At 52.1% G+C, this 23290-nt stretch overlaps 1 protein-coding gene across 3 annotated transcripts; it reads right to left on the reverse strand.

The window, feature by feature from the left end:
• Window positions 1–2618: 2618 nt before the first annotated feature.
• On the reverse strand, window positions 2619–19059 carry RNF44 (ring finger protein 44). Of its 3 annotated transcripts, XM_087816433.1 has the most exons (12): window positions 17520–17933; window positions 12039–12093; window positions 7736–7887; window positions 7348–7528; window positions 6779–6946; window positions 6217–6393; window positions 5958–6119; window positions 5744–5868; window positions 5422–5509; window positions 5213–5334; window positions 4967–5066; window positions 2619–4760 (listed from the first exon to the last, which is right to left on the reverse strand). In XM_087816433.1, exons 1-12 carry the CDS (start codon window positions 17729–17731, stop codon window positions 4698–4700), a joined length of 1605 nt encoding a protein of 534 aa, XP_087672559.1. In that variant the 5' UTR covers window positions 17732–17933; the 3' UTR covers window positions 2619–4697. The 3 variants fall into 3 exon arrangements, with proteins under 3 accessions (XP_087672559.1, XP_087672561.1, XP_087672560.1); XM_087816435.1 differs by lacking the exons at window positions 12039–12093; window positions 17520–17933 and adding an exon at window positions 18635–19059; XM_087816434.1 differs by lacking the exon at window positions 12039–12093 and having other exon boundaries at window positions 17520–17602.
• Between the last annotated feature and the right edge of the window lie 4231 nt (window positions 19060–23290).

The raw sequence follows: 23290 nt of genomic DNA on the forward strand, positions 1-23290 counted from the left end.
TGCTTGTATCTGAAAAAACCGACTCTGCTAAAATTTTGATAGGAATTGCATTAAACCTACAGATCAATTTGGGAAGAAATGACATCTTTACTATGTTGAGTCTTCCAATCAAAGAACATGACATATGTTTATTTATGTAGTTGTTTGATTTCTTTCAGCAGTGTTTTGTAGTTTTCAACATATAGTAGTCCCCCCTTTCCCATGGTTTCATTTTCTGTGATTTCAGTTACCCAGTGATCAACTGTGGTCTGAAAATAGTAAATGGAAGATTCATAAATAAACAATTTCTAAGTTTTAAATTGCTAGCTGCTCTGAATAGCATGATACAGTCTCTCACCATCCCACTCTGTCCAACCTCTGTCCCGCCTGGGATGTGAATCATCCCTTTGTCCATCATATCCATGCTATCTATGCTCCCCATGGTATGGCAGTGCTTGTGTTCAAAGTGCTTTTTAAAAAACATTTTTTTAAATTAATAATGGCCCCAAAGCTCAAGAGTAGTGATTCTGGCAATTCAAATTTCCCCAAGAGAAGCCATAAAGTGTATGTATGCATGTATTTTAAAAAATTAAAATATATAAGGTTCAGTACTATTTGACATTTTAGGCATCCAGTGGCGGGTCTTAGAATGTATCCCCTACAGTCAAGAAGGAACTACTGTAGAAGTTTTGTAACATTTTGTTAGGTTTATACATGTTTCATTTTTCTTTTATTACAAATGGTATTGTTTTGCAGTGTCCTTGTACTCAGTTAGTATGTAGGAATACGATTAATTTTTGTGTATTGATCTTGTGTTCTATGACCTGATGAACTCATTTAGTTCTAGTGTTTTTTTGATAGATTTTTTGGGATTTTCTACAGATTTTCATCACATCTACAAACAGGGAGCTTTATTCCTTTTCTTCCTTGTATGCCTAACTTTATTTCTTTTCTTGCTTTACTACGCTGGCTAGGACTTCCAGTATGATGCTGAGTGGGAGTGGTGAAAGATCAGAACATCTTTCATTGTTCTGACCTCAGCAGGGAGGCAGTTTTTCATACCAAGAAGCAGAGGTTTTTATGTAGATGCTCTTTATCAAATTGAGGAAGTTGCCCTCTATTGCTAGCTTGCTGAGTTATCATGAATGAATTTGGGCATTTTTATTTTGCATCAATTGATATAATCATGTGATTTTTCTTTCCCAGTATTCTTTTCAGTATTTCTTGAACTACTGAAAAAAGCTGCGAGACTTCTTTACCTGACAATTTTCTCAGACCAGGGCCCAGGGAACTCAGTCGCTACCACCAGTCTAGTCTACCATGTCCCGTGTGCTACGGAGAATGTAACTTGAGCCCAACATGTGGCTAAATGGAAATACTGCCCATAGTATGTATCCACTCCCAGAGATTTACAACACGTCTGTGTGGTCAAGGCTCAGAAAAGCCCTGCAACTCAGGTTCCTGTTACCTTCAACTTGGGGTTCCCCAAACTTAATCAATTGGAGCCCCCTTTTCTTGGGGGGTACAAACCCCATCCTGTTCCCATAGGACTTCCTCTGAAACACACTTAGGACATCACTCAACTGATTCTGTCCCCAAAGGCTGACAGAGAAGTGCCCTGACCAAGGTTACAGACAGTGGCATCACAGATACAAGGCCCTAGGTCTCCTGACCCCAGCCCACTGTTCCTGCTCCAGACCATGCTGCTTCCTGCAGCACCATAGTCCGTATGGGTAAGAGGAATGCAACATCACCATCTGGTCCTGTTGGTGGTTCTCAGGCCCTTGTCTCCAGAGCCTGGGGATGAGGGCCTCCAGTTCATGTAGTCTCAGTGGGTCAGGTTAGGGTGGGCGGGCGTGTAACGCAGGCTGGGTAAATAACACTGCTGTAGCTCCACGACGGCAGCAAAGGGTTCAAGGATGGGTACACAACCCAAGTTTGAGTAATAAGACACCATCCCAGCAATTGTTAGAATTCGCAGGATAAATGATTTTCCCGTGTAGATTATGCTAAACTACAGAAAACTGAGCTAGAGCTACCACCACAGAAAGGACTCCTTGGAAACAAAGTTGTAAGATGAAGGGAGCCTTGACCCAGTCATGCTTGAAGAACCTACCTCCAGAACTTAAATGACAGACCAGTAAGTGATGCCTTCATCAAACCAGTTAAATGGAATCCTGTCACTTGTTAACAGACTCCTGCCTCATTTGTGTGTGAAGCAGAGTAAGTTATCGTTGAGACAGCTGGGCAGACCCTTCTATGTCAGGAGGTACTCTTGAGAAGAACAATCCTCTCTGCCCACCTCAGCCCCACCCCGCCCCACTTCCCACCAAAAGAACACAGGCAGCCAAGGGCAGTTGGGCAATACTTGATATACATCATACATTTATTAGTGAATATCCCTCTGAAATCAGCAACAATATTAAAAAAAATAATGATTGCACTACTTAGTCAAGCAGAACTAGCAACTTTCATTTTAAAAAAAGTACAAATCTGTTAAAAATTTCAATCAGTATACACATATATATAGTACAACATACTAGTTATGTTAAATGCTACAAACCAATGTGAATCCAATGGAATGGAAAAAACCACACATTTAAGCTTTAAGAACCATTTTTTTTCTCTATATATTAGCATTTTCTCAAATACATACATGGGAAAAATGAGGTAACTGTAAAATGTGCAAGGAACAGGGCCCCCCAATTACATATATTTATATGTATATATATATATGTATATGTAGTTACATATATATATAAAACCTTTCTAACACAGAACACAGGTGCTGGGCCCAGCCAGGCTGGGGGATGCTGCCCACTGACATGCCTAGGCCAGAAGTTGGTAAATAAGAGTAAACATTAACAAGCCCCCACCACAGGAAATCATTGGTAACATGGCATCTATAGCAAGGTCGGCAAATCACAAACATCCTAAATAATTGTTTTATAAATCTTTTTTTAAAATGATTTTTAAAATGTTGTTTCTCCTCCTGCCCCCCTCAACAGCTGCTCACTGGAACCATTGCTGCAGCCTACACAATCCGAGAGCCTGTTGCGCCTGCCCCAGGAACCGCCCCAGGAACTGGAGGGTTTTGGAAACCTTTTGTTGGGGTGGGGAAGGGAGGGGTCAGAGAGGATGGTTCTCTGTGTAAAACACGTGGGGTTTCAACGCTGCTATAAATATAGAAACATCACCTGGAGTTATATACAGTAAGACTTTGGGTTCTCCACGGGGGTGGGGCCAGGCTGATGAGGCCCCATGGCAGGCCGGGGGAGGCGGGAGCCAGGGCCGCTGCTGGGGAACGAGGGTGGTTGGAGCATCCCTGAGGCAGCAGGCGCCAGGGGCTGCCTGCTAGGATGTGCCGGCCCCACACGCGGTTCGTTCTGGGCAGCAACCCCAGCTGGGGGTAGGGCAGGACAGGACTAGAAAGGAGAGGGAGGGAAGCTCAGCCAGACCCTACAGGGAGCCTCCTCCAGACCTTGGAGGGCAGGGCTCAGGCTGGGAGGGGGCCCCTGGAGGTGAGGCCCACGCCCTCCCTGGTCCCTGTCCTCCTGGGACTTCCTTGGAGGAGACTCACCCAGGTGGATGGGAGACGGGCCCTGGCTGGAGAGGGAGAAATGCCCTGAAAAGCAAATGGTCCCGGTAGGCTCTGGGGACGTGTGCAGTACAGTGCATGGCAGTTATCAGCTGAGCACAGACCCCCTAACTCTGCTTGTGACCATCGGTCGCCCGGCCCAGCCCTGGCCGCGCACATGCATGTAGACCAGGTGGAACCACCAGACCATTCTCTGCCCCCTGGGCACTCATTCCTGGTTGGTCCCTAATACCCTCCATTTAACCAAAAGAAAAGTTGTTTAAAAATCCACACCCCCAAATCCTACACTCGATTTTGGGCCAAATGAATAAAGAAAAACTGCTACTCCTCATGTTCATGCAAAATGACAGAGGGAACATCAGGTGGGTCTAGATCCCATCACTGAAAGGGAGCAGTGGCCACCAGGACATAGGTTACTCTCTCTGGCATGGCCCAGGCCCCTCAGGATATGTGCCGCCCAGGCTCAGAGCCTGTCTCCGTCCTGTACAGGAGGCTGGCTGGCTCTGAGGCTCTCCAGCCTGGGGGTGTGGCTGGAATGTTGTGCCTGGGGTGAGAGTCCTCTAGGGAGCAAGGCCCACCCCTCACAGCAGGCTGGGTAGGGCTGGCTGCCTGAGTCTGACTGGGGCCAAGACCAGAGGACCCAGGCCTGGGTCTCAGGAAATGGCCTTATGCTATTGTCTGTCCATGCCTGTCAGTGCCACCTGGGAAGAGGGCATGCAATTTCAGTGCAAGAGACCAAGTGACCCAGGACTGTGCCCCTTTGTCCATCCTGGGGCCAAGGATCTCCACCAGCCACAATAAGAGAACAGACCCCGGGTTCCCAGTGCTGTCAGAAAAAGGAGACGCAACTGAGGGCAAATGGGACACTGAATTAGGGACACTCAGGCAGCTCCGTGGCGGGCGAATGGCAGGCAGACTGGGGATGGAGTCTTTGGAGCTTGGCAAATGCAGGGGCTTATTGCAGGGGCTTCTCTTGGGCCTGACCCTGGCACCAGCTCTGGAGATACAGGTGGGAAGGATGGGGTAGGCCTGGGCCACTCCTTCCCCATCCTCCCTGGGTCCCCCATCCCCTCCAAGTTTCCAGAGCTTCGGGCAGGGTTCTCATGGGCAGCTGTAGGCCTCACTCAACTTCCCTGGGCACCTCGGAAGCATCAGCACGGCAAATGGGACACGTCCGATTGGCCTGCAGGGGGAGCAGCTGCATATCAGACCCCACTCTTACCTGTCCCCCATCCCACCTGGGTCTGTTCTGCTGCCTGGTGGGGACGCAGCCCCCTGAATTAGCCAGAACTTCTGGATGATGACAAGGATGAGAAGGGAAGCCCCCGAGCCCACACCCTCCTCCCTCACCACCTGAGGAACACCTGGGAGTGGCCTGGGCTGCATTACCTTCAACCACTTGTCCACACACTTGGTGTGGAACTCATGGTTGCAGGGGAGAACTCGGAGCAGCTGCCGCGCCTCAAAGTCGCTGAAGCAGACCACACACCTGGGAGGACGGCACAGAATGTCACCTCTGTGCTGATGGCTGACGGAAGGGTCACTGCAGAGCATGAGCCCCCCCCCCCCCCCGAAAGGGTTCTTTTGCAACCCATCTATGCTCACAGACAGCAGGAGATGGGGCACAGCACTCACAGTGTCTGCTCGGACTGATGGCTGTCTGGGTTAAAGCGGTAGGCTGGAAGCTGCTCGATGTCTGCTTTGGTGAGGCCTCGAGGCTTGGCATCTCCCAGTCGTTCCGCCAGGCTCAGGAGGGCCTGCATATGGGCAGGAGGGTAGGGTCAGCAGTGGCCTGGGCTGGAGGTCCCCAAGCCCCCACCTCCCAGGACAGGGCTCCAGGGGACCTCATAGTTCTCCATCTCCACGTCATCCACATCGAGATCCAGGCTGATGGTGGGCCCCACTGCTGTTGGTGACATTGGCAGCATCGAGCTAGGGGAGATAGGCACGGGGGTCCAGGGTCAAGGAGAGTAGGTACTGGGGCCCCAGTGTTTGCCCCAGGATGTTGTAGGAGAGGAAAGCCCAGCTGGGGTGTGTGTGTGTGGTCTGCTGGGGGTGCCAGATGACCTGAGGCTCCGGGACCCCACGAGCTGTGTTTGGTCTAACCACTGGAGGCCCCAGGAGAACAGAGCACCATGGCTCTGGGGCAGATGTGCTGGTACTTACAGGAAGTAGGGCAGGAAGCTGGGGTAATACGGTGGCGGAGGTGGTGGTGGGGGTGGTGGGGGCAGTGGCTGTTGCAGGCGGTATCTCTGGGTGCTCAGTCTCCGTGGCATCATGTGGGAATAGGGCTGTGAGAGGTAGATAGGTTAGCCGGTGTGCCCGACTCCCATGGCCCCAAAGCCTGGGGGGGAGCAGTGGGGAGAGGCATGGCACTCACCACACCAAAGGACAGCTCTTGGTGCAGGGGATCGTGGGGCAGGTAGTGCAGGGGCACAGACGGGGACAGGGCTGGGCCTGGGGCAGAGGTGGAGTAGGTGAAGCTTCCCAGAGGGTACTGATCCCCTCGAAGGTCCACATCATTGTCCAGCCGCTGCAGGGGCTGGAAGAGGCAGGGGTGGGTCAGCTGAAGTCAGTGACAGGGAAGCCCCTGCTCCCATGCCACCTCCTCTAGCATCGGCCCCATCGCGCAGACTCACCATACGCGGGTGCTGGGTCTGCAGTGATATAAACTGCCCCAGAGGCGCCATGTGGGTAGGCTGGGGGTGTGGGGCTGGCGGTGGGGGGTGCAGGATGTAGTGGTCACTGGAGATGAGGTGGGGGTAGGCCTGATAGGGCACAGGGAGCTGCTGCATGGTACACGCCTGGATCAGCTGCTGAGAGATGGGGCAGGAACTAGAACATGTTCTTCTGGGCTGGACCTATGGTGGTGACGTGGGCCAGGGGCCACCCCATTCAGCAACAGGTCCCCACTAAAGCCCCCTGGACTGACCGCCCCATCCCTGGCCTAGGCCATCCAGGCAGGACACCACACTCTTAAGGCCCAGTTACCACCCCAAATGGGCTCTGCTGGGAGGCTAGGTGCAGCATTTGGGGCTCCCACTGGCAGGCAATGGGTGTATAGGGCTATGGCCTGGAACCCAGGAGGCGCTCTGACAACCTGGATGGGTGTCATAAGCTTGGTAGTTCTGCCACTGGCCTATGCTGGCCCTTCTGGTGGGGATGGGGGTGTGGGGGTGAGAGGTGGAGGCCCTCACTCACCGGGGGCGGGAGGCAGCAGAGCGGGTAGTGCTGCCCACTGAACATCACGGAGCATGCTGGGAGCTGTTGGGCACTGCAGCCAGGGATGTGCTGGCCTGAAGGCAAAGGGAAGCCTTGGGTCGTCACTGTGGTGACTGTGTAGGACAGAGGGACGGGTCCCTGGTGTACCTGTGGGTGGAGAGAGGCCCGGGAATTGCAGGGAGGAAACCTGGCCATGAGATGCTGCCCTCAGGTGAGAAAGTCCTGCCGGGCCAACCTCCCTCCCTTCTCTAGCTGGGGCCTACCTAGGTTCAGACCTGGACGCCCTCTCCTGGCCTCAAGTCCCAAAGGGCAGAGAGGACCCTCTGGGAGCCTGGGAGGGGCTTCCAGCTCTACCACTCTCCACTGTGTGTCCTCAGGGAAGGCCCTTCCATTCTCTGGGCCTCAATTTACCAACCTATAAAGCACGGCTAATAATGGCTCCCTAAATACGCAATGAGTTAAGCAGGGTGAAATCAGGGCTCTGTCACTTCTGTTTCACAGATGGGCTTGCCAGAGGCCAGGGCGTTCGATAGGGGTGTTCTGCCTACCTGCTCGTGGAGATCAACCATGAACGGGCTCTGTTGGGAGGCTGGGTGCAGCATTCGGGGGCTCCCGCCGGCAGGAGCCGAGGCTCGGCGCTCCTCTACAAGGAGGTGTGGTGCTCGGGGCGGAGGCTGCTGGGAGGGTAAGTGCTCATCCTGGGCAGGCAGGAGGCCCTCATGGCCAGGGCTGCACCACAGAGAGGAGGCCCAGGTAGGACTGAGGGGGGATACTCATTCACAGAGCATGGAGAGAAGTGAAGGTCACTACCCATTGGGGAAGGAAGAAAGCTCAGGGCATGTGTCCCGCCACCCTTGGCCCCTGTGCCCCAACCCAAGCTGACAGCCCCAGCACCAGGAGCTCCAGGGGCTGCAGGACTGGGAGGTTCCTTCCTACCTTCCCCGGAGCAGGGCAGGGGTGCTGCCAGGTCCTGCAGACAATCGCCGCTGACTCACAGGGGTGGAGGGTGGCCACCTAGTCACTGCCAGAGCCCATGGTTGCATCAGGGGTGGCAGAGGGGTGGAGGGGCTGGGCTGGGGCTCACAACCCTAGGAGTCAAAAAGACAAAGAAACTGAAGCACAGAGTAACCCAGACACTTGCCCCATTAGGGGTCCAGGAGACAGAATCAAACCCCTGCTTTTTGATTCTGGGGCAGGCGATGTCTGCCCCCACTCCCACCCTGTGCGTCCTGTGCACATGCACTCTGTCTGGTTCTGGCCCTCTTCTTGTCACTGGGGCTCAGGGCTGAGACCGGGGATAGGCTTGGCCTACTGAAAGCCCAGGCCTCAGTCTTCTGCTCTACAAAATGGGACTGAGCTCCCTTAGGGTTGTAGAAGTTTCAGAGAGCTGGCCAGCAAGCTTCTGAGCCAGATGGCTCCAGTAAGGCTCCCTTAGTGTAGGGACCTCAGGGCACACTCCAGTGTGAGGGTCTACAGCTCTGGCCTCCAGGCAGGTAGGGTTCCTGGGGGGACTCCAGCTTCCTCCCTTCCATCTGGTTGGCTCAGGGGGATTCCAATCAGGGTTGGGGCCCAGTTTTCCTTCCACTATTGCCAGGTAAGAGTTTCTAACCCAGTTCCTGCCCTCGGGGGCTCCTAGTCCAAGGCAAGTCTGTCCCCAGGTGACAAAGTCCTAGTGGGCCACCTCCCTTCCTTCTCTAGCTGAGGCCTATCGTAGGTAGAGACCTGGTTGTACCTTTGTTTCTTTCCATAACCCATTCCCACAGTGACTACCCATGTATGACTTCATCTATTCTTCAAAAAAGATATAGTTGGCTCCATATTACAGAAGAGAAAACTGAGGCTCAGAGAGAAAGGGACTTGCCCAAGAGTCAAAAGCTGGGAGGTGGGCTGACCACAAGCCTTTCACTGCACCCTGCTGCCGAAGGGAGCAGTCCAGCCCAGGGGCTTCCCAGGAGGTGTTAAAGGAAGCCAGCCACCTTGGTTGGTCAGGTAGGTCTGAAATGCAGCCAGGCGCTTGTTCTGGGGGCCCCATCAAGTGGAAGGTGGGGCTTGTTGAGAAAAAAGGGGAAGCCAGAACCAAAAGGAGGAAGTTATGCAGGAATGGGGTGTGGCAGGTCTCTTCCCTCCCTGGGGGTTCAGGTGGGACAAGTTGGGGGGACTACTTATTAACTCCAGAGGTTGGGATGAGGCCCTGGAAGGGAAAGCTCTGAAATGTCAGGCCCCTAAAGCTGAAGGCCTTTCCTGTTCCTGTCACACGGAGGCCCTCACTGCTCTGCTCCTTCTCCAGTTGACAAAATTCCTAGGCATCCTTGATACCCAACTTTAAGTGTCACCTCCCTGCTGACACAGCCAGGAGGCGGTATACTGTCCCCTCAGCACCGTTCCTTCCTGCCAACAGTGGCAAAAACATTTCCTTTGTGCTGGTCTTTGAAGCCTAGGCCCTGACTCTCAAAATGAGCTTGCAAGGGAGGCTCTTCTCCAGCTGACAGGACACTGTCCTGCCAAAGGCAGTCAGGAAGCGGAAGCTGGAATTCACACCTGTCCTGCCCAACCCAGTTGGCAGAGGGGTGGGCAGGCCCAGTGTGGCAATGCATACTGGAGAATCAATCACTCAGGGCCAAAGCCAGTCTGTTGTAGTGGTTAGTGTCAATGATTCAAAATTGGGAGACTACATACAAATCTGGCCTTTGGAGGAGAGGGGGTCAGACAATCTGGCTCCACTGGGCCCTCATTTCCACTTGGCTCCCCTTACTTGGAGCATGAGCCACCCCAGGACCACTCCCCAATTGCCCGCCATAGGTGACTGGGTTTGTGATCCCTGGTGTGGGCCAAGCACACATCCTTACACATGCATGTAAAAACACAGCTTCCCTGATTCCTGCTGACAATCCAGCCTAGCAAATAAAAGCCAAGAAAGACTCAGAGGAAACCTTTGAGTAACTGAAACAACAGACTCCTGGCCAAGCCCAGACCTCCTGGATCAGAATCTTTACAGGGTTGGGCGACAATGGCACCTAGATTTTTTAACCAAATTTTCCAGCAGTTTCTACAGCACAGTCAGGTTTGGGAACCTCTGCTCTAACTGACGTCAGAGATCCTGGGAACTCACAATCCTAATGATGAAGAATAGTAACAACAACTACAGTACTTCCCATATGCCATATTGATGAGTCCTATAGCGACCCTTGGATATAGGCACAGTGAGGCTCAAAGAGGCGAGGTCCAAGGCCAGTCAGCTGAACTTGTAAGTGTACTGGGACACGACCCAGGCAGTGGCCTCAACCACTACTCTTGTGCAAGGCTGTCTTGCTGAAATCTGGGCAGCATCAGGGCTCAGGGGGTGGACCCCACAGAGGCCAGGCTCATGGGAATCTGTTCTGTGGTCAGCCCCTCAAAGACACCCACTTCTCTGGAAAGGGAAGTAATAAGGAGCTGAGAACCCAAAACAGCAGATGGAAGGGGCTTCAGCTATGGACAATGGTGAAAAGATGACAGTGTTGACCCCTACATTCTCACACATGACACCCTGACTTCTGGCCAGAGTCTTGGGCACATCATTTCCCCTCTCTGAGTCTCAGCTTCTTTATCTGTAAAATGGGAACAGCCCAATGACCACCTCCCAGTAGACTGGCAAGGACTGCTCACAGGTCCTGGTAAGAGTGGTCTGTAAAGCTTAGGTGTTTACAATCACTGATAGAAAATAAGAGAGGCTGACCTCCACCCCTACCCTCCAAGCAGAAAGCAGGGGTCACTTCAAGCTCTGCAGGCAGTAGCTCCGAAATATGCCTGCCTAGGGAATGTCCCAGCTGGCAAGGGAGAGGTGCGTGATTCCTGAAGTCCTACTAGGAACAGAGGTAGCAAAGAGGGGACACACCCACTTCATAGTTGAAACTGAGACCCAAAGAAAGCAAGTAACTTGCTCTAGACTACAAAGCCAGAGAGGGACAAAACTGGTCATGGCTGGGCCCCTGGGCCCAGATTCTTCCAACTCCTGACTCTCACTAACATTAACAAACCTAAGAAACACTTAATCCCAACTCTGTATTCCAGGCCCTAAAGGAGATCAGGAGAGCTTTCTTGAAGTCGCCTGCGACTCACCCTGCTGTGGAGAGAAAGAGTCAAGGGAGACTCAGACTTAGAGCTAGCAACTTGCTCAAGGTCAAAGAACAGAGTTGGCCACCTGGTAGCTGCTCTGCCTTTCCACACTCCTCTGTGCTGTCCTCTCAATGAGGTCTGTGTAAATGGATCTTGAGGGTCCCAGCCCTAAATCCAATCTTGCCTGGAAGCAGGCACCCTACCTTGCATCCATGCTCACCTCCTACTTCCCATGCCCCAGCAGTTACCCCTATCTGGGTCTAGGGAGTCCCTTCCATGTCATGTCACTTGGGCCCAGGTGCTGTTTTGCAGATAAGCAAAGCATGAGTTAGCTAAGCAGGATGAGAAACCCATTCCCTTCTCTCCCTCACCCCCCCAAAACAGGCAGGCCAGAATAGCCAGACTTGGAACCAGGAGTCAGTCCTTGCTTGGCCAGCCAGGACTCCCTGGGTGACCTTGCTCAAGGAAATCTCTTGCTTCTATGGGCCTCAGTTGCCACAACTGTAAAAGGGGGATGGAAATCTCTCCTTCCCAGAGCGCTCAAATGAAACCAGAGGACACAGACGCAAGAATCGAGGTGGTCACATCAGTGGGGTAGAAAACCAGTGTTCCCTCCTCAACGCGGTCCAGGTACAGACTGCGGGGCTACGGGAAGTTTCCTCAGCTACCTCTCCCAGGGGATGAGATGCCAAGGTGTGGACACCCGCCCGGAGAGGGGCCTCCCTCGTCCCCATCTCACTGCTTTGTGCCGCGCTCGGAAGGACAAGGGAGGCGGGAGGCCAAACTGCGGCGTCTGAGCAAGAGCGCTGTGACTTTAAGAGTCGAGGATCCCGGACCATGTGCTCCGCGTGAGACAAAAGCAACAACAAAGGAAGTGGCGGCGGCGGCGGCAGGGGGAGGGGGCGGCTCCTTCCTCTCCAACCGCAGCGCTCAGACTCCGGAGAAGGGAGACTCGCCCAGGCATTGGGGGGTCTCTGAGAGGGGGTGTCTCTGATCCTAGAGGTCTCGCCGCCCCCCTCCGGACCGCCGGTGATTAACCCCTGCGGAGCCAGCTATATATATCACAGCCCCCAGTCCCAAGGGAGGGGGCAGCAGTTTCCAGGGATGCGGAAATCGGGAGCTGGGGGCTCTGGCCCCGACTCACCTTCAGCCGCCTGGACACACGTTGATTCCTTTGTTCCCGATCTAGGGCGGCCAAGCTGGGCAAGGGGTGGTGGTGGTGGGGGGGGGGGGCTGCCCGGACCCTTTAAGAGCCCCCGCCCTGCGGAACAATATGCTCCCCTCCCCACCCCCCGATCCGGGGGCAGTCCGGCTCCTTCCGGGGCCCTCTCTCTTTGTTGTCTGTCCGCTGGCGTCTACCTCGCGAGGCCCACGCGCGCTCAGCCTCTCTCGGCCCAGGCCCTCCGGCAGCGGGAGGCGGCGCAGGACGCGGACAGGTTTGCGCAGCTGCCCGCGGCTGGCCCTTTAAGAACTGTCCGCGGCGCCAGCGGAATGTAACAAACCCAACATTTGATTCACAACATTCGAAGCGGCGGGGTCGCGCGCCGGGCGGGAGGGGGCCTCGCGGGGGCGCGCCGGGAGGTTCGGGCAAACAGTAGCAGGCAGCAGCCCGCGTCAGCCCCGCCCCACGCTAAGAGCTCCGCCCCACGGGGGCCGGGAGAATCAATCACTCGCTGAAACTAGGCACGTGATTAATGGACCGCCATCTTGGTAGGTTAAAAAAAAATACCCTCCTTGCTCCCACCTTCGCACTTAAAGGGACCGCAGCCATTATTGGCAAGGGGCGGGGCCACATGGCTGGACTTAAAGAGGGAGACTCCGAGGTGGGCAAGACCAATCAGCTGCAATTTAAACTTGCTATGCAAACTCGCGAGCCACTCACCCCTCTGAGGCTCAGTTTCTTTGCCGGAGAAATGGGTCCCGCCGACAGAACCGAAGCCCGGACTTACTATGTCATGGTTCCCACCTTAGAGACAGGGCAACACCTGGGATACTGAAGTACAGTGGGGCCGATCTTCGACCAGGCTAGGGTGTCCTCTTAGGCCAGCCCGAGTGGTGAGGAAAGCTCTAACAGCCCTGGGCCGACAACCTCCCCAGATATGACGTCAGCCCCAAGAGCTACTGTGCTGCGATGACATCATGGTCTGGCTTCCCTGCATCTCCTTGTTTAAATTACGCGGCGGCTTTAAAAAGCTGGGACGCCCTGGATTTGCCTAACGGACCAATAGCGAGCAGCCCATGCAAATAAGTTATCGCCTGATCTGCAGGGGGATTGGTCCTGTTGACGCTGACATCACAGAGACATTTTAAGCGGCCCGCCCCCAGCACGGCCAGGGAAAGGGGCGGGTAACAATCTGAAGCTAGAGCAGCAGTCTTTTGGCGCTCCAGCTGCTTCTTGCCTAGGGAATTGGGTAACTAAGCCCAATGAAGTTTAGTTTTCTACTGTACTCCCAGCAGCTGGCTATGCGACAGAGGGATTTCTGCAACCTGCCCATTTTACAGATGGGTAGGTGATCAACAGGGGTGTCACTGACCCCAGGTCACACAGCCAGGGAAGTGTGGCTGAGCAGATGTTTAAACCTAAGCCAAAGCCAAGCTTCCTCCTTTGACTGGATGCCTTTCCAGGAAGACATACAAAGTGGGATATTATCTCCATATTGATTATTTAAGCAAAAAAATCACTAATACCCTAAATATCCAAGAGCTGGGAGCAGGCACAATAAAGAATGGTGTATAAAATAAAAGAAAAAAGATAAAACAAAACAACAAAAAAGAATGGTGTATGTATATAATCAATAACTGACTCTCCTGTATGGTGCTGCACTGACATAGGGCTACCTCCAAGACAGCCCTAAGAGATGCCAGAGCAAAATGTTAACGTGTGGTGGGCAACTGGGGAGGGGGGTGGGGGACATTTCCTATGCTTCTCTGGTATACTTTTTTTAAAAAAATTTAAAAATAAAAATTGAAAGCAAGATGCTATAACAATATCTATATTTTTAATTAGATATATACAATACCTGCAGAATATTTCTGGAAGGATATATAGGAAATGGACAATTGTCCTCAGGGAGAACTGGAAGAGACCACTGGGTCAGGAGGATAGACTTTTTATTGTATATGGTTTTGTACATTTGCTCTTTTACTTTATTTTTTAAATATTTTTGAAAAATTATTTTTAGGGAGAGAGGAAGGGAGGGGAGAGAGGAAAAAAAAAAATCACGTGAGAGCAAAACATCAATCAGCTGCCTCTAGCACACCCCCTACTGGGGATTGAGCCAGCAACCAGGGCATGTGTCCTGACTGGGAACTGAACCAGCAACCTTTCGGTGCATGGGATGACACTCAACCAACTCAGTGACAATGGCCAGGGCTATATTTGCTGTTTTTAAAAAACCCTATACAGTTTAACCTACTGAAAAGTCTAAAGAAAATTACTGTCAAAGAGTATGGTTTTAGTCTTTTAAGCCTTAAAAACTTCTGATCTCTTAGAGTCAGAAATCCCCCTTTAGGAAAGGTATCCAATGGAAAAATACAGAAGTTTGAGGAACTGACATGTTTATCGAAGTGTTGTTTAGCATCGAGGATGTACATACAGCCAGCAACACAATGACTGAAGATGGTACTGCCTGCAGATCTCTAGGCACAGGAGATCAAGTTCATGATGCATTACTACAGATGGTACCTGAAAAGCCAAACTCTCTCCATCACAGTTAACAGTATGTGTGTATGAGAATAGATGGGGATGTACAGGGTGATTGATGGCATTTTCTAACCATTTATCACCTCTCTCTTCTTCCATACCCTTCCAACCTTTTGTTTTTCCCACTATGCAAAAGCAATGAAAAAATCCTCCCCACATTCAAAGGTGCCTACATTGTTAAGACAACGCCTTGCTTGCTGTGCAGGGATAGAACCTGCTGCCTGGCCTTCAGGTGTGCTCTCACTAAGCTTCCCCCACCAAACTTCTCAGGCTCACCTCTACCCAACCCTCTCCCACAACCATGGTGGAGCACCTTCTGGCCTTCCTTGCCTGCCACCTTCCTATTGGGGATACCCTCTCTCTTTCTTTCTACCATTCCACCCCTCTTCTCTGCCCTTTGAGACCCTGCTCCCATCTCACCTCTTACAGGAAGCTGCAAAGTCTTCAGCTTGTACTGAACTCCCCTATCTCTGAACTCAGAGCTCAGTGCACCCTGGCCTTCACTTCATGCCACTTAATTTGCACACAGCTGTGCCACAATCCATCACTCAACACTCCTCTCTGGCCTGAAGGAATTTTGTTGTTGTTGTTAATCCTTCCCAAGGATATTTTTTTTCATTGTAGGGAGAGAGAGAGACAGAGAGAGACAGAGAGAGAAACATCGATGTGTTGACACATCGATTGGTTGCCTCCCACACATGCACTGACTTGGGCCTGGGGATCAAACCTGCAACCTAGGTATGTGCCCTTAACTGGGAATCAAACCCGAGACCCTTCAGTGTGAGGGCCTACACTCTACCGCTGAGCTACACTGGCCAGCACAGGAAATTCAGAATTTTTAAGGGCACTAATATCCAGCCTTCCACTGGGAGGCAGATACCACTAGCCTCACTTTATGGGTGAAGATCTGTGGCTCCAGGAGGTGAAATGACTTGTCCCAGAACACACAGTTAGAAACCTTCCCATTCCCCACCCTCAGAAAGTAACTCTTCAGCCATGCTCCAGATACCTACTTAGAAGCCACTAAACCTCTGACTGTATCATCTGCTCTGCCTAAAACATCCTCAACCCCCTCTACTACTAACCTCTGGCAAAACTCTGCTCAACCTTTAGGGCTCAGCCCACAGCCCGCCTACCTCCTGGGGCCTCCTGACCTGTCTTCTGGCAGTCTACTGCTCTGGCTTCCTCATCACACAGCACGACTGTCATCACACTGTGTCAGGACAGGAGAAGGCTATCTCCTGGGGATGCCCCCTACCCTAGCCCACACTGGGTGGTGGGTACCCAAGGAAGGGGCTCTCAGTTTGACCTTTGCTTCATGCTACAGGGCCAGGAAATCCCTGCCCTGTCTTCTCTCATGCACAAACTTTAGTAAATGCCCACAGCCCCTCTGGTTCTCCCCAGGGCCAGAGGCCAACAACATATCCCCCCTAACCTGAAAAACCTTTCCTGAGTGCATGCAGACTCTGGAGCAAGTGGGAAGATCCTCCAGAGAAGCAAGAAATCTGGACTCTCCTGTGAAATCCCCTTAGGTTCTCTGACAAGGCTTATGCTTTGGAACCCCTGTGGGGATGTGGCCTGCTTACCTCTTGCATCTCTCATTCTCAACCCACCCCACCCACTTCAAGGCCAGTTCTACTACTTTTTTCATACAGATGAGGAAGGTGACTCAGGAAGTAACTCGCCTTGCCACAGATCCCGGAAGTATAGTCTAGTGGGTTCCAGAAACCATAGGTGGGGGTGGCTCACCCTTGCCCAGGCGTCTGCCATGAGGTTCTGTGGCGAAATCGGGGTTTTAGGGCCTCCTGCATGGACTGGGTAAGTCCTGTCCTGATCATTGGCTTACTGGTTCTTCCAATGACGTAAGAGCTAGGCACCAGCATTTGTCCATTTTATAGATGAGGAAACTCAGGGGAGAAGAAATATGACTCACCCACCATCATATAGCCATCAAGGGGTAAACCTGGGATCACACTCTATCTCACTTTAAGCCTGGTTCATGCCACTCAAATACCAACACAGGTCCCCAAGGACTGTTTAATAAAAGCACAGATGTCCTGGGGCAGGAGGAGAGAGACCAGGGAGGATCAGAGACTAGTGGGTGGCTCCAGGCCGCAGGGTGAATAAGCGGCAGGGGGATTCAATCCTGATCACTCCAAGTGCAAAGCACTGGATATACATTCCAGCTCCCACCCCCAGGCCTCCTCTGCAGATGGGAGGGACTCTACTTGGGCAGGAAGAAGGCAGGGTCATTTGTTCCTGCTGGGGCCCTGCCCTGCTTCACTGGCCTAAGAGCCTGTACAGCTGGCTGCCACCCTCCCTCCCTCAGGGTCAGAAAGTACCCCACTCCTTTCTTCTAAGACCCCTTAAACCGTCCAAAGTGGCAGGGCAGAGTAGTCTTCTAGGCAGAACAGAGAGATTGAGGAATCATCCAGGGGCATACAGCACAGCCTCGTAGAGCCAGCTCAGGACAGGCCTAAACACACCACCCTCATATCTGAGCCCCAAGCTTTGACTCCCCTAAAAAAGAATCACCTTTGATCAGATAGGGGGAGAGTGAGCTGTCTGTAATGGTGTTCTCAGGTTTGGGGCTCAAGTCTGCAGCTCTCTGGCCCCAGCTTTGAAACTGTGGGTCAGTTATTTAGCCTCTGTCTGCCTCACAGTCTCTCATTTGTAAAATCAGGACATGGATAACAACACTAGTGACAGATGACATTTACTGAGCTCTTAGCATGTGCCAACAATGTTGTTCATCTAGGCTACGAAGGAGGCAGAAATACACTGATCATTAAAAACAGAACCTCTGAAGCCAACCTGTGTGGGCTTGGACCACAGCTTTGCCTTTTAGCTTTGTGACCTTGAGGAAGTCACCACCTCTGTGAGGCTGTTTGGCCAGGTGTAAAATGGGGTAAGAGTACATACCTCAGAGAGTCAACAGTGGCTTTCTCACTATGTGTGCATCTTTGGGGGTACCTGCCCCACTCTCCAGGTCTAGATCTGCCTTTGGATGTGGGAGCTTTGTGGGTACAGCGCTGGGAGGGGCTCTCCTTTCCGGCGTACTCTTCCCTGCAGCTCTCACCACTGGGAACCCCCAGGGTCTGCAGAAGAGGGAGCAGGTACCGCCACCACATCATCTAGAGGTGAAAACCGGGGACTACGGGACTGCGGCGCATAGCAGATCTAGGGAATGAGTCCAACAAAATTCCTGCCACCTGCCTCCTGTCCACATCGCCTTTCCAACCTCCAGCACCAGCTCGACTTGGCTTAGTGGGCCTCAGGCCACGGAAGCTGTGTGACCTTGGACAAGACAGACCCTCTCTGGACCCCCCCAGGCGATCGGACATCCTGAATATAATAACGACGGCACTGGGGCGCAGTGGTCTGTTTCCCGGGCCTGCAGCCACTCCAGGGCAGGACCAGGACGCTCTGGCTCCCCAGGGGCTGGCACAAGGAGCTCCAGTAAAAAGGACGGACGCGATGAGGAAAGACTGCAGCTCCCTATCCCAGACTCCCGGGCCCCAGCTGAAGCTGGGACCCGCGGGGGGTTACGCTCGGGGCAGGCGCAGGGCACGTTGGGACTAGTAGTTCCCAGGGGCTTCCGAAAGGGGCACTTGGACCTAGCGGGCGGACTGCTGAGCGGAGCGCCTCTGGCTCAGTGACCCGGGACAGCGAGGTTTGGTCCTGCGGATGCAGGCAGAGGCCTCGCAGGAAGTCTCTGCGCTCCTCGGCCAGCCCGTTGCCGCCCCCTATCGCTCCGTCCCCGCAGTCCCTGCAGCTGGGGCGCACGGCGCAGGGTCCAGGCCGGGCATTACCTGGGGCCGCGGCGGGGCTCCACCCCCACCGGGCGGCCGGCGCGTCGCTCCCGCTGCAGCCCGGGGTCCCGGTCCCGCTGCGGCACGAGCGCCGCCTGCCGCGGCCCCCCCTTTGGCCCCGCGCAATGGAACCGCCCGCGGACCTCACCACTGGGAGCGCGCGCGCGCCCGGGGCCCACGCTAGCTGCGCAGCTTTCCCCCCCTCTCCCGCGCGTATGGAACTACCTGGATTACACCAAGCGCGCGGAAGCAGGAGGTGGAAAGGGGCGGAGCGGGGCTCGACCACGCCCACTCAGTTTCCGGCGGCAAAGGGCGGAGAGTCCAGAGCCTGGCGTTCCAACCGCCGGCTACCGTCCGTGTAACCTTGGATTAGTGACTGATGCCGTCTCTTCGTCTGTAAAATTAGTATGACTCCGTGGTCCTTCAAAGAGCCTTTGCTTCTGGGAGAGCTTGTCGTTCTTCCCCAGCCTCGGATAGGGAGGCAGGGATCCGTATACAAAGAGCACTCCGGCGTCAGCCGATCTTGATTCTCCCGTTTGGGCCATTTCCTCAGCCTCAGTTCCTCGTCTGCGAAATGAAAGCACTAATACCTCCTTGGGGAAGTTGGGAGGCTTCGGTGTCAAGAGGAGACGTATGCCCATCACTACACGAGGCTGGATCAGAGGACGGTGGACCCCTGCTCAGGCTGGGCATCCGGAGGCCCCAGGGCATCCTCGGGTGTATTAAGCCCGGGGAGAACTACAACTCCCAGCGTGCTCCACTCTGGGCGTGTCATACTGGGAGTTGTAGTTCCTGAACACCTCCCCTCCCAGAGGATGTCCCATGAGGCCCCCTTTTCTCAGCGGAGGACTGGGCCCCTCTGCTGCTTAGGCCTGCTATTTTGAGGCTAACTTATTTTATTATTATTTTACATGAGAAAGTTTATTTAGAAAGTCACAGAGGTAGAAGTGAGCCACAGAAGAAATGGGTTCAGGAAACAAGTTACAGAGAGAGGCAAGGAAAAGCACCTTGGTAAAGGGGCTGGGGAAAGGTCCCTGCGTGCTTCATAGAGCCTGGGACCAAATTATTATTAATTTTTGGTTAATCCTCACCTGAGGATATTTTTTCCATTGATTTTTAGAGAGAGTGGGAGGGAGGAGGGGAGAGAGAGAAACATTCATGTGAGAGAGACACATCTATTGGTTGCCTCCTGCACGCACCCCTACTGGGAGAGGGATTGAACCTGCAACCCAGGTATGTGCCCTTGAGGGGGAATCTAACCCAGGACCCTCCAAGCATGAGCTGATGCCCTAACCACTCAGCAACACTGGCCAGGGCTATTTTTTAAAGCTTTCATTTGTTGAGCTTTTATCACAAGCCAAACAATATTCTAAGTGCTTAACATGAATTAACATAGGTATTCCTAAAATCTAACAACCCAGTGTGGGAATATTATTATCCCTGTTTTATAGATTTGAAAACAGATGCACAGTGAGGTGAGGGATTTTGCTAGAAAGTGACAAGGCCCAGGATTTCTATTCAGTGGCTATGAAAGAAGCCTGATGTGTAACTGAATTGGTACTTCCTGTGCATGCCTATCACTTGCCTTGTGCTAAGTGCTTGACTGCATTACTTGATTAATCTTTATAACAGACCTCTGAGTTGGGTTCTGCTGTAATGCCCATTTTGTAGATGAAGAAGAGCCTGCTTTCTACATCACTCTGGTTTATTCTTCAGCAAACACTTATTTTTCCTAAAAAAAAAAAAAATTAGAACTACATTAAGGCCTAATTTAGTGTACACTTTATACCGTAAAATGCACAAACCTTATGTGTATAACTTACTGAATTTTTCATAAATGTATACCTCCATATAACTAAAACCCTGATAAAGATCCAGAACACTTTCATCACTTTAGAAAGTTCCCTCTTGCCCTCTCCGTCAGTCCCCTCCAGACATGACTTGATCTGGTTCTTGTCACTGTAGATGTTTTATGTGTTTAGAACTTCGTGTCATTAAAATGGCTGGCTGTGTAAATGCTGCCTTCTTCATGGCATCATGTTTTTGAGATCCAACCTGTTGTATTAGCAGTCTGTCTCCCCCCACCCCCAGACCTAGTGATATATAATTGACATATAACATTGTGTAAGTTTAAGCTGTACAATATTGCAAAATGTTTACTATAATAAAGTCAATTAACACGTCCTTCGCCTACATAATTACTGTTTGTTGTTGTTGTTATGGTGAGAACATTGAAGCTCTACTCTCATAGCAACTTTCAAATATAAGATAGGAACAATATCCTTAAATTAGTCACCTTGCTGTACATTAGACTTCTGAAACTATTAATCTTACAACTGAAACTTTGTACCCTTTGACCAACATCTCCCCATTTCCTCCAAACTCCAGCCCCTGGCAACCACTATTCTATAGTCTGTTTCTATGTATTCAACTGTTTTTAAGATTCCACATGTAAGGGAGATCATGAAACAGTTGTCTTTGTCTGGTTCATTTTACTTAGTATGATGCTCTCCAGGTCCATTCATGTTGTCACAAATGACAGGATTTCCTTCTTTTTAATGGCTGAGTAATATCCCACTATACATCACATTTTCTTTATGCGTTCATTTGCTGATGGACACTTAGCGGTTTCTGTGTCCTGCCTCCTGTGAATAATGCTGCAGCGAACATACGGGTGTCTTTTATCGTTTGGTTTTTGTTTGTTAATCCTCACCTGAGGATATTTTTCCATTGATGTTTAGAGAGTGAAAGGGGGGGAGAAATGTGAGAGACACATTGATTGGTTGCCTCGGGCACTGGGAATCGACCCTTCAGTGCATGGGCCAGCGCTCTAACCACTGAGCACACAGGAAGGGCCAAAAGGGTGTCTTTAAAAAATTTACAGAGCCCAGCCGGTGGGGCTCAGTGGTTGAGTGTCGACCTATGAGGTAGACCAGGAGGTCACGGCTGGATCCCCAGTCAGGGCACATGCCTGGGCTGAGGGCTCGATCCCCAGTTGGGGGTGTGCAGGAAGCAGCCGATCAATGACTCTCATCATTGATGTTTCTCTCTCTCTCTCCCTCTCCTTTCCTCTCTCTGAAATCAATAAAGATATATTAAAAAAAAAAGTAAATAATAAATTAATAAATTACTGAATAGTATTCCATTGTATTAATGTACAGTAGTTTTTGAAGCCTGATCCTCTGAACAAATGACTTCTGAATTCCAGCCACCTTGGTCTTTCAGTTCTCCCAAGGGCCAGCTCTTTCCAGAATGGGGTTTTGGACACACTGTTCCCTCTGCCTGGTCTTCCTTTTCTTCCTCTTGGCCTACTTTGCTCTCACACACAGTCTCCTTGTGTTTACCATCCCCATCCCACCAGTGCCCAGGGCCCAGCACCCAGGGCCCAGCACAGTGCTTGGCACAAAGTGAACATGCGGTTTGCTGAATGAACACAGAAATGGCAGGGGGCTTCAGGAGGACATGTTCCATCTCCACAGAGCTCCACTACCTGTGCTGCAAGAAAACAGCCACGTGATTATTTTACTTCCCCATGTTTTCCTTCTGTGGAAACAGGCTCAGAGATGGAGAGTCACTTGCCCAACCAGGTCACACAGCCAGGAAGGGACAGAGCTGGAATGGGAACCCAGGTCCCCCTGGCTGCAGCGCCTGCCTGTGCTGGTGGTGGGAAGTGATTGTAGGAACCTGAGGGAAGGCTCTGGTGTGTGTGTGTGTGGGGGGGGGGGGTAGGGGGGAGGCTGTCCCAGAGCAGAGAGAGGAAGTAGGGTCTGGTGCTCCCAGAATCCAAGCCCAGTGGAAGTGGCCAAGGCAGTTCTCAACTCAATAAAACACGTATACTTGGGGCCATGGAGTTGTGGCCATGGAAGGAGGTAAGCTCCCCATCATGGGAAATATGCAAGCTGTTTCAAAACAGCCACTTGGAGGGAGGTGCTTTAGAGAGAATGTGTGCACTGGAAAGGGGCTCAGGGGTCTGAGTGGTAGGGAGGGGTTGGTCTCTTGGGTCCCCAAATTCTTTCTAGGGTGGGAAACTGTGAGTGTCTGACACCAAGGGACTGTTCTTGGGCTGGTCCCTTGACTGTAGAACAGAGCAGTGAAGGAATTTTGTACTCTGCAAAGCTGTGTGCAACATGGAGGGATGACTGGGAAGTTTAGGAGGGACGGGGCACATTCTCAGCAAAGAGTCACCCTCAGTGCAGGCTCTCCAGGTGGCCTCTGAAGCTGGACACTGTGTGTGGGGGGGGAAAGGGGGGTGTCTCCATGTTGCTGATGAAGTGGCAGCTCAGAGAGGAATGGCTTGCTCAATGTCATACAGCTAAGGACAAGTGAGGACTTGATTTTAACTTGATCAATTTCTGAAAACGTAGTGGGTGCACACAGCAAAGACAGGAAATGAGAAGTTTCTCTGTTCCAAATTTTGAAAACCGCACATCTAAGACAGTGGCTACACAGCCAGGCCGATGTGCATCTGAATCGTTTCCTCATATGCATGTCTTTCTGTCACTTGCCCTGTGCTAGGTGCCTGATTACATTACCTGATCAAACTTTATTAATTGAGTTGGGTTCTGCTGTTATGCCCATTCTACAGATGAGAACACTGAGGCTCAGAGAGATGAGCTGCCTTGCCCAAGGTCACTAGCCAGTAAGTAGTGGTGAGGGAATTAGGACCCAGGTCATCTAAATCCACATCCTGGCCTCTTAGCCCCACTTTCTGCCTGGCCACCCACCACTCCCTGAAGTGACCCCGGGACTGGACCTGAGCTGCTTAGATGTCTTGTGGCAGGCAGACGGATGCCCCTTGAGATGGGCAGGGCACCATCTGGCAGATGCTGTCCAAAGGTCTGGGCAGGCCAGGACACACCTCTGGGGGCCAGAGCAGTGACT

Source organism: Miniopterus natalensis, chromosome 4 (genome assembly GCF_054644295.1).
Source record: "Miniopterus natalensis isolate mMinNat1 chromosome 4, mMinNat1.hap1, whole genome shotgun sequence".
In the NCBI taxonomy this organism is placed as follows: Eukaryota; Metazoa; Chordata; class Mammalia; order Chiroptera; family Miniopteridae; genus Miniopterus; species Miniopterus natalensis.